The sequence below is a fragment of the Macrobrachium nipponense genome, chromosome 15 (assembly GCF_015104395.2).
Source record: "Macrobrachium nipponense isolate FS-2020 chromosome 15, ASM1510439v2, whole genome shotgun sequence".
Classification (NCBI taxonomy): Eukaryota; Metazoa; Arthropoda; class Malacostraca; order Decapoda; family Palaemonidae; genus Macrobrachium; species Macrobrachium nipponense.
This window is the reverse complement of record NC_087208.1, coordinates 10,062,780-10,074,140: the sequence shown is the minus strand read 5'-3', so window position 1 is coordinate 10,074,140 and position 11,361 is coordinate 10,062,780. Positions and strand designations below refer to the sequence as shown.

The 11,361-nt window shown below is 42.0% G+C and overlaps 1 protein-coding gene across 1 annotated transcript in view; it reads right to left on the bottom strand.

The window, feature by feature from the left end:
* The window catches only part of LOC135226953 (probable E3 ubiquitin-protein ligase HERC1), a 232,033-nt gene extending 223,423 nt beyond the window's left edge, over nt 1-8,610 (bottom strand). Inside the window, exons 1-4 of the mRNA XM_064266636.1 lie at nt 8,566-8,610; nt 7,874-8,041; nt 7,390-7,606; nt 6,810-6,976 (exon numbers count right to left, since the gene is read on the bottom strand). Coding sequence (XP_064122706.1) covers nt 6,810-6,976; nt 7,390-7,606; nt 7,874-8,041; nt 8,566-8,610 — 597 coding nt within the window. The remainder of the gene's footprint in view (nt 1-6,809; nt 6,977-7,389; nt 7,607-7,873; nt 8,042-8,565) is intronic.
* Nucleotides 8,611-11,361: the final 2,751 nt, after the last annotated feature.

Here is an 11,361-nt window from a genome sequence, read left to right as displayed (position 1 = left end):
TCTTGCCTGGCAGGCACCTCTTGCCTGCCTGGCGCCTCGCGCCTGCCTGTCCCTCGCTCCTAGCTGGCGCCTCGCGCCTGGATGGCGCCTGCCTGGCACCTGACTCCTGGTTGGCACCTAGCGCCTGTAAGGCGCTTTTCACCTGACTCCTGGCTGGCGCCTTGCGCCTGGAAGGAGCTTCGCGCCTGGCTCCAGACTGGCTCTTTTTGGCACCTGGAGCCTGGCTGGTCTCCCCCCACTTGGCTGGAGCTTCGAGCTTGGTAGAGTCTCGAGGATGTCTGGCGATGTCCACATCGGACGCTCTTATCTGTCCGATTTGCTCGCCTCTAGCGCATCTTCGCTAGGTTGGAGACCCGCTCTTCCTTCTCATCAGATAATGACAGTGTTCCTTGGAACTGTCTGCCTCTGGCATTTTTTACGCCTGTTTTGGCATTTGGCGCCTAGTTGGCGCTACATTGTCCGAAAGTCCTGAACAACCACAATAGTTTATCAGGATACTGGAGAAGGGTGGAAGAAATTCTTCCACTTTGAGCTTTTGGCCTCTCCGGCAAGGGGAGGAGATTGTAGTCAGCTACATCCATTAGACGATAGGATATCTAACAGTACGAGAGATAAGAGTCTTCCTCCGAGGAGGATCCTTCTTGAGTACTTCCGTTTGCTACGAATCTCTTCTTACATGTTGATGAGGTTCCTCGTTGCAGAATCTTTCCCTATCCTTGTCGAAGGAAGGGAAGGAGTCTGGAAGTCGAAGGAGACTCCGAGTTGAAATTGGAGGACTCCTGATTTCTAGCTCTTATTGTATCCCTCTGAATACCTTCTGGGAAGCATTTCATTTCAGAGCCCTCATCGCATCCCAAAGACTCTGTAGGTAAACGTTTGAACCATTATCTGTAGATGAAAACGTAAGTACCCTGCCTGGACAACGGAACCTCTATCTGAAAGCGTTGAGTCAGGAATAGAGGGTTTTAGTTCTTTTACCAGACATACTATGCTGGCAAGAACCCATAGCCGAGTATCCATAGAATCTAATGCGAGACTCCAAGGCATAAAAAATTCACTTGTCTTCTTGGTCGTTTAGGACCAAGAGAAACAAAGAATTACCTCATAAAATTTCTCAAAGAAGTTTAACAAGGCAGTTCCATCTTGTCGGAACACAGAATCTGAGGTCCAAAAAAAAAGGAACCCATTCCTCTATTATTTGAAAGAGCCTCAAATCAAATAATGAAAAACGGTTTGCTGCAAATATCTATAGAAGAGGATGATTTATAATCCCCTTAATAGTAATGAACTAGGAGAAGGAGGGGTGTGTAGGACTCAAGAGACTCTCCGAATTCATGCAATAAAAGGTGCTAAGGTCTTGTAATCTGAAAGACCCGCACCCTCATTGACTTCCTAGTCTGATATATCTTTGTCCCATAATGTTGGGAGAAGAATGAGTCACCTGAGGAGAGCGCCTCTCTTCACAAGGTGAAGGGCTTTAAGCAGTAACAGCCCCATCCTGATAAGGTTACTTTCACATGTGCGACATCTTGAGTACCTGGCAGGTGAAGGCTGATCGTGCAAAACAAACGTCTCTCCAAATCAAACCATCCTGACAGAGATGAAGACGATTATGCGACCACTAGAGTCCCTGTCATGAGAAGTTTGTTCTAGCTAGAAACTTCCCACAATCTCAGTCCATCCTGACACGGGCAACGGCCGCCTGTGCAACAACTTGTGTCCCTGTCAGGAAACAACTGATCCTGTGACAAATCTCAAAGAGGAGACTCTTGGTGAATTCTATCTCCAAACACGAAGAAGCTGGAGATCCTGGAGCCTGGCACCTGGTTGGTGCCTGGCGCCTGGTTGGTGTCTGGTGCCTGGTTGGTGCCTGGCGCCTGGTTGGCGCCTGGCTGGCGCCTGGTTGGCGCCTGGCTGGCGCCTGGGTGTCGCCTGGCTGGCGCCTGGTTAGAGCCTTGTCCGTGCTAATCCAATTGATATCCTACTCATGTCGTATTGGGGTATCGTATAAGATCCCGAAGATCTTAATTCTCTGCTATCTCTAATTCTCCTTGTAGAGACAGAGTATAGCCTTTTACTGCGTTATTGATAGCAGATATATACAAAGGTGATTCTTCCCTCTGAAAGGGAAGAAAAACCCCCCATGTGGTTCACAGAGGTATCGGAAGAGGACAGATTCCCCATTCCATCTAGCACGATCTGCAGCAATTCTATGTCTTTACCATGACTATATCTTTTTGTTTTACTTTGAAAAACCTCTCATTCATGTCTACTTCTGGTCAGTCTGCACGCAGACCGACTCAGAGTGGAGAAAAGAAGTTTTTCGGTCTATAAATAGATTCTGATAGAATATCCAAATACTCTTGGAAAAGCCTTACGAAACATGCTGTGAGATGAACGTGACTTCTGTGAATCCAACCTCTCTAAGGCCAGAATGAGGCATTCATCCTCTCTTCCATTGACGCCCATTTATCTTCATATCTGTTAAGAATTTATAACTAGGGGAAAAAAGACTAAAGTTTATTTCCCTTTTTTTAAAATTAAAGATGGCATATATTGCTACCTCTCTTGTTCGAGGAAAAGGAAGCAGTCTATAGGAAGCCTGTTCGTCTTCTACCTTGCGAAGAGATCTATGAAGAAGACTTTCCGCAGGTTCTCACAACTCTTTCCAATAAATGTTAGACATACGTTAACATTTATTATCGTCGATCGAGAAGGTTCTCACGGACATGCAAAATCTTGCATGGAAACTCTTAAGGATCGTCACGTTCCGTGTCTGTTTTCCAAATAGGTTCTCTTTTGTTAACGCGAACAGGGGCAAAAAAAGAGATTCTCGATGCTCTTTGCAATATGAGAGAATCGTGGAATTGGCCTAAGTGATTAAAATAAATCATTTCATCGTTCCTTGTAAGCGACCCCTTTCCGATTAAATGGGTAACAAAATCAGGAACGAATCTTGCCGTTACCGAGCCTGCTGTCCGAGAGGATACTGGACTCTTAGGTTAATAACTCACTAAAACGAGAAAATATCTTGGATGGTACTTCTGGCGCAATTTGCGCCAGGCTGGCGCTTCTGCCGCTTCCTTCTAATTCTTTTTAGGTTATGTGCCAGAACATCTGTGCCTTTATGGTACCCGACATCCTTTCACATGTTAATTTCCGTTCATAGTAGGAAAAAACTTTTATATACGTAGTATAGTCCATACAGGGAAACAACTTCTGCCACTAAGAGAATGTTTCCCATCCGACTCATCCATCTTCTCCTGAGCAATATCCGATTCTAAAAAGGTTGTGTGCGTTTCTCGAAAAAATGAGAGAATTATATTATAACGTGCTCTGCCGTATTAGAATCCTTTATAATACTGTCACATTGTGGTAAACAGTATTAATCTAGGAAACCTTTCTAAGGATACTAGGAATTCTGTAGTTAACCTCGGTATGTGCATAAGACTTGACCATACCGTAGTCTTAAAGTGAATTCTCTACTACATTCATCTTCTCACTAAGCATGTACTCTAATAAGCCATACTTTCGTAAGCATGAGAGCATTATATAATATAGTGTTCTGCTGCGTTAGACTCCTTTAATAATGTTACCTACGGTAAACAGCATTGTTAGGTTGTAATATCTTTCTTATTGAAAGCTTCTTAGCAAAAGGCAGACAATATTTTATTTATGTTTGATTAACTATCCCCTCAATCCGAGGCTAAGACCGCGATTGTAGGGGAGAGATATGGTTAGTTATTCCATCCCGCAGGAAAGAGACATGTAACCGACCGCTCATGACCGAGAACTAGATGGTACTGTGTTGGTCTAAGGCGAATAGCAGTCTCCCGTTAGCCAGTCTGGCCTTACTCTTCCAGAGTTTGCCAAAGCTACTCCATTCAATAAAGGAATCTTATATAATTATCGAACTTCAGGAAGTTCTTATTAATGCATATTTAAGCGAAACAAGACTTCGATAAATCTAGAAGCTAAGTAGGTGTTGTCATAACAATCCCTTTAAGCGTAGTCCTTCCTAGGGAAGTCCTAGAAGGATACTGGTAATTGAGTTACACAGCAAAGAAGTAACTACGGTATGTGCTTATGATTTGACCGCATCGTATTCTCATACAGCAGATACTCTACTACCTTCTTTCCCTGCCGAGGCAGATAGAGAAAGGAAAAATTTTTACTATCTTCGTTCTTTTCGTTAATAGAACGATAGAAAGCGTATATATATCTCCTTAAGGAAGGAAGTTAATCCCGGAACTCTTTAAATCTTCGTGATTTCCTCATAAATCGTGGAAGAGACAGAATTCCTGTTCATCTCTAGGGTTTACGGAAGGAAGTAGATATTTCCTATCCGCCATCATACCCAAACGTCGATGAGATTCTTATTAAGAAAACTCCCAAAGCTCTTGCCTCTTCATAATGAGGGAAGAGCATGAATGAAGGAGAGAGTCCGCATTGAGAGGAACTGCCTAACACAGGAGTCTTCTGAATAATGAAAAAGGGCTTCTCTTAATATCAGAATCCTTCTGACAAAAGCGACGGCCGCCTGTGCGACATCTGCACCTTTGCCATGGGAAAGTTGCTCAAGTTAAAAACTCAAAGAGGAGCCTCGCGACTGACCTCTCTCTCATAAGAAAATTTGGAATATTCTGGCGCCAGGCTCCTTGCGCCTGGATAGTTCCGCGCGCCTGGAATGTTCCGCACGCTAGAAAGGAGACTCGCTCCTGAAACGTTCGCTTTATGCGTGGAAAGGTTTTTCCTCCCGTGCGCCCTGATAGTTCCGAGCCGCCTACTAGGCTCCTTTTAGAAGGAGCCTCTTGCCCAGAAACGTTCAATGGAAGGATCCTTCTGATTGCCACTCTACTATAAGGCTCCTCGCTCTAGCCGTCTGTTTTCTCTTTGAAGGCGCCTTGCGCCAAGAAAAATTTTCTGGAACGCGGCTCATGTTTGGCTGTAGGAACGCGGCTCGCTCTAGTCTGTTGGAACGCGGCTCGCTGCTGGCTGTTGGAACGTGGCTCGCGCTTGCTTGCTGGAACGCGGCTTCCTCCAAACATGTACATTCTTCGTCTTTTCGGATGTAAGATGAAGAAACGGAGGAAGAGACGCACTTTTTTAAGGATGCCTTTCCAATGGCTATCCTTGGCAGTCTGGGACGCTCTACAGAACCTGCCGAGGGGACGCCTGACCGGTGGGGATTCTCTGAAACCTCCTTACGGCTTTCAACATTCCTTCTCCTCTGGGCTTGGGAGCTTGAAAGAGATCTAGGCCTGAGAGCAAGACAGAGCCGATCAGACACACCCTCCACTGCAATGGGGAACACTAGTAATCACTTCTTACCTTTTAATAGCTCGCATTTTAAGCTACAACCCTTGTCTTCAAATTGCAATTATGAATTTGAAGTTTCTGTGAAGTAAGAAGGTGATGAGGATGCAACACTACTAGTACTGTTAATACTCTAACTGCTCGTTAGTACGAGTATCCAAAAAACTACTAAAGGAAGCGTATCTAGTTACATGTTTTACTGACTCCCTAAAGTAGGAAGTCAGTTTTATTTCCTCGATCAATTCTAACACTCATTACACGTATTAATGAAAAAATATTAATATTTCCCTTTCTTGCAAAATATGTGAGTGTCTACCGACAATTTCGGTAGTTACATGTAATATATTCTTCGAAATTTTTCGAAGCCAAATTCATTAAAAAGTTAACGCAAGCGTATGCCGAGCCAAAGATCCAGTACTTCCCTGCAAAAGACAGCCCAGAAGATCGATGGCGATGAAACACGAAAATCAAGTCAGGAGGTACTGCAAACGTATGTTTACAATATGGCCGACAGAGAAAATCTGATAGAAAACGGGAATGTTTCCTATTCCTGCCACCCAGCAGCAGGCAGGTAGATCACCTGACCTACCTGTAGCACGTGGCGCGAAATTCGAATTTCTGTCGGGAAGACGGAGTCAATAGCTATGTATATATCTGACAGGTAAGTTGAATGTATAAAATGCATTCTTATTGCATTTTGCATTAAAATAACCTTCAAATATTGATTATTTTGCATTTTTGCTGTCATATTTCTTCTTAGGTGTTTTGGATGATGGTTTGTTTTGTGGTGTATTTTTATTTGAAATGATATTAAATCTTTTTAGTATGATAATTTAAGGTATATTTTTCTTTCAACTATAAAATTAAGCATTGCAATGTTAAAATAGATAAGTTATAAGCATCTTAGTTTAAAGGGTACTGTGTATTCGGCAGTTATAAGCCAGTTATCAACATTTTTAAAGGGGATTTTTGCATTTCCATGGCAGGTGGCTCTGGAACCTACTCCTGGGTAAGAGTGGAGGAGCACTGTATAAATAAAAAATAAAGGAGTGTGTTAATGTACTCAGTTATTGTTTTCTCCTCTCTCAGACTACACAAGACGAGTAATAAGGCTGGAGGTAGAGAGTGGTTTGCAACCTGGGCATGTACAGTACAGCCTTCTTTCTTTCAAGTCCTCATGTCAGCATAACTATTATCTGTTTTACAAGGAATGAGACTAAGTATGATCAACAGGTTTTGTATAACAACCACATCTTCAATGAATCCCCAAATTTCAATCAACAGTAAATGGCAAGTCTGGGGCACTAAACCCTTAAGAGGAAATTCATCAGAATCTTTGACAATTCTAACCAATTAGCCCCTTGGCAAACTGTAAATCACTAGGAAAGAAATAATTAAATTTATTCTGACAGACAGTTGAAACTACATAGAAATTAATTCACTTTTTTCTAATGATTCAAAATAAAAGTTTACTTTTCATTTCAGACACTAACCTCTTCAAACTGATGGTGCGTACAATAGGTGAGCAAATGTGAATGTAGAGTTGAAAGAAGTCTTAACAGATGTTGTGGATGCGTACCCCAGAGCTGAGAGTCTATGCACTGTTGTCGCAAACCGCTCATACTATCGTAGCCATTATCTCCCCCATATTCTTCTAAAACTGAAAAAAAAAGTCCATAACTTTTACAAAAAAGCAAGTCTCACAGCAATTTCACTTGAATTATGTAATATGAAATAGTATTCATGAGACTATAAGACTGAATATTCCTCCTGGTTAAAATATTTGGCATACTTTCATGAAATTAATTAACACATTCAGATCATAAAGATAACAATGCATCAGAACTCCAGAAATTTATTCCAGCTGAAGAGAGAAATCTGCAACCTGGGTTGCACCCAAATACTACTGACCACTACATTCATACAATTCTTTTCTCTAAATAATAACAAAATAATCCTCATAACACATGATTTCCCTTAAATGACCATTTGCTTACTAATCAAGTATATAAAATTAACATGTATAAATATTTATCATGACTGAACTCTTGCAAAAATAAAATGCTTACATACCTGTAGCAGACAAAGATGTTTTTGGAAGTGTTCCTGGATGTGATGCTGCTGCAGAAGATTCTTGATACTCACCCTCCTGAGACTTTTGGGTTTCTGTAGCTTCTTCAGTAATGACCTCCTTATTATCTTGCACAGCTTGATCACCATCTGAAGGAGCTTTTGCAGATCCTTTTTTCCCTGGTTTCTCTTCATCCAGAAGTTGATTAAGTTGGTGTTTCTGAAACCATCCAAAAAGAATACACATCAAGAAATTAAAATAGTTATGTAAGAAAACTATAGTCTTTACAACAAAAATATGACTTGTAGCTCCTAAAATCTGTTAAGTTGTATTCTCAAGATTTAGTTTGCATAAAGTTTAACTTTACAAGGTAAATTACTATACATATGGTTACCCAAAACAAAGAATACACTAACAACATACTGGACTAAACTTACATTTTCATCTCCATATTTCATTACTTAAAAAAATACACGAAAAGCTTACCACATGGAATCCCAAATTAGCAAGAAGTGTATGCATGAGATCTCTTGGAAGTGTTGAGGACGTTTCATACGACACAGCAGAGTTCTCCTCCGAAGAACTATAGCCAAGAAGACCGGCCACATGACTGTGATCTTCTAAGCTAATTACCAATATGCCAAGCTGCAGCCGCTGTAATGAAATAAAAAAAATTATCAAATGAAAGGTGGAATTTTCAGTGAAATTTATGTCTACTCTTTGCAAAAATTCCTAGCAGAATTGGCAGGGAACTATCTTTTGCAATACACATCTTTATAAACTAATTTTGGCCTCTTCCCAAGTTGCTGTACAGCCTCTTCATCTTTACATAGTTCCACCTTTCACTTCTGATTCAAAAAATTTTGCATTTAAAACTAAAGATCAAGCTTCCTCTGCTGGGTCACACTACATGAAGCAGTTTAGAGAATCATTTGCCATCATTATAGAAATCAGTGCTTACCACACAGTAGATAATACTATGGGTTGTTTGCAGCATTCATTCTTAAGCCATAGCTGCACTTAGGTATGTGTGAGAGGAGACCTACATGAGAAGGGAATTGATGAGGCAGAAGCACAGGATGGAAACAGCTCATCCTAAACGGTGACCCCGTATAAAAAATGGGACCCAGCTGGGAAGAAGAAGAAAGACTTTAAATCTGTTCCCGCAGGTTTCTTACTATCTCCCCAATTTCTTTAACTTTACCGGGCTCAAATTTTTCCATTCTCAATTCACATTTGAACGGGAGTCAAGAAATATGACTAGTTGTTAAATCATGTTAATTCAAAATAATAATAATACACATACAGGCAGCCCCCATCAATGGCAGGAGTTCTATTCCCGGCAGAGCACCCTTTACTGAAAATCATCAATAACCGAAAAAGGGATTTTGACAAAGGAAAAATCTATTTCCGGGGGAAGACCCGTGTTGCCCAGTGAAATGTCCCTATAGCACTCATTTCTAGGTATAAATAAATGCTAAACATACCAGAGAAAAAAGCCATAATGAATGCCAGAGTTACTACCTCCAGCTTGCCCACCCTGGTGTCGGTATAGCACAGGGGTGAGTGGAAACCACTATCACAGATGCTTTGCCAATTAGATGTCTCCTCTCTCAAAATCCCCCTCTAGAGAGGTGCCGTTACAACGTCTACCTTCTGCTTGCTACTACTACCTCTGCCAAGAACCCTCATTCCTGAAATACGCACCCAAGCTTGGGCCAGCTAAAGGGTGGGGAAAAGGAAAAAGAGAAAGATGGGTTCACTAGGCGACACAGGTCTTCCCCCAGAAATAGATTTTTCCTTTGTCAAAATCCCTTTTCTGGGCTCGACCTGTGTCGGCCAGTGAAATAGTAACAGAGAATTGGCCATACAAGCTTGGAAATAAAATGTAAACAAAAATTTATATGAAAGGAAAATAAAAATTCCTTAAAATTATTGTTTAAATAACCAAGGTAAGGATAACAAATTACAAATTGTAAAAAGCACCTAATATGACCAAATCCATACTATCACTAGGAAAATGCAACAGTATCTGAAGCCAACCTGAGTACGTCATTTAAAAACCAGGAGACCGTGTGAGGGCGGTCTACCAGTCTCACACGAGCACATGCTCTAGGGATACACGAGAAGTACAAATCTGTTAAATCAATATTAAAGCCAAACTGAAATATCTTCCTCAGGGCAGATTTAGTCGTAGTAATGGTACTAGCAGTAGGCCTTTTTCGAACAGAGTTCTAAAAAATGAAATTGTCAGGTTCGTAGTCATCTTTTGGACATCTGATTCTTTTAGAAAGATGGCTAGCTTCCTTACTGCCGAATCATGCTGCCTGAGTGTTGATTCTCTTTTGTCTGACTCCACGAACAGGGTGTTTAGTGGGTCAATACTAGGATCCTTCTGTGCTGCAAACTTCATGAAGTCCATAAAGTTAGGGCATTCAGAATTCTTGAGGAAGCTGACACAGTCCGAGTTTGTACTATTTGAGTCAGTTTTGGGTTGGGAATCCGTCTGGGACGGAGTTTCAACTCTAGTAGAAGAGGAAACCAATTGCTCTTCGGCCAGTTGGGTGCTACCAATGCTATCTGTCCTCTGAAAGATCTGAGTTTGTGTAGAACTTTCAGCAAGAGATTTATTGGTGGAAATAAGTAAATCTTCTGCCAATTGTTCCAGTCTATGGACATCGCATCTGTGGTGTGAGCCAGAGGATCCAGATTGGGAGCCACATAACACGGAAGTTTGTGATTGGACTCCGTGGCGAACAGGTCTACCTGAAGGCCCGGGATTTGTTGGCAAATCCAATTGAATGATTTTTTCTCCAAGGACCACTCCGACTCCAGTGGAGTTGTCCTGGACAGTGAGTCCGCGATGACATTTCATACTCCTGCCAGGTGAGTGGCTGACAGGTGCCAATGATGTTTCATTGCCAACGAAAAGATTGCAATCATCACATGATTTATTTGGCTTGACTTGGAGCCTCCTCTGTTTATGCAATGAACTATCACTGCACTGTCCGAGACTAGTCTGATATGAATGTTCCTGGCCAGAGCTAGTCGTTTCAAGGTCAGAAAAATGGCCATTGCCTCTAGTAGTACGTTGATGTGGGACTGGCGGAATGTTGTCGACCATGTTCCTTGAACCTTCTTGTACTGAGAGTAGGCCCCCCCATCCGCTCAGAGAGGCGTCCGTGTGGACTATCAGAGACGGCGAGGGAAATTGTAGTGGCACTGATTTGGAAAGACTCCGGACTTGTTCCGTCATGGGCGGAGTCTTTTCCTTAGTACTGGTGGAATCAAGGAGATTTTGTCTCTGAACTTGTTGTTGGCTCTTTTCCGCCATACCCGATTGATATCCTTCAGTCTGGCTTTCAACAGAACATCTGTTATTGAAGTAAACTGAAGTGAACCTAAGATTCTCTCTTAGGTATGACGAAAAGCCCGTTTGTTCTTGAGGAATTGTCTCGTAGCTTCCACTATCTCTCTGCACTTCTTTGGCGGAAGAGATAGTTTGTGTGTGGTTAGGTCCCATTGAATTCCCAACCATTGAAAGCGAGACACCAGAATGAGACGGGACTTTTCCTTGTTTATCTGGAAACCCAGGTAGTCTAGGAATTTTATTACTTTGGCTGTTGCCTTGCCACATTCCTCATCATTGGTTACCCAAATGAGCCAGTCATCTAGGTAAGCTACTAACATCACCCCCTGAGCTCTTAGTTCCTACACTACTGTCTCTCTTAGTTTGGTGAATATTCTGGGCGCTATGTTGAGCCCGAATGGCATGACTCTGAACGAGTAAGCTTGTTTTCCTAGTTTGAATCCTAGGTATGGAGAGAAGTTTCTTGCTATCGGTACATGATAGTAAGTGTCTGTAAGATTGATAGAGGTGGTGACGACCCCATGGGGAAGTAAGGTCCGCACCTGCGAGATGGTTAGCATGCGGAACTTGTCGCATTGAATGTATGAGTTGAGACGGGACAAGT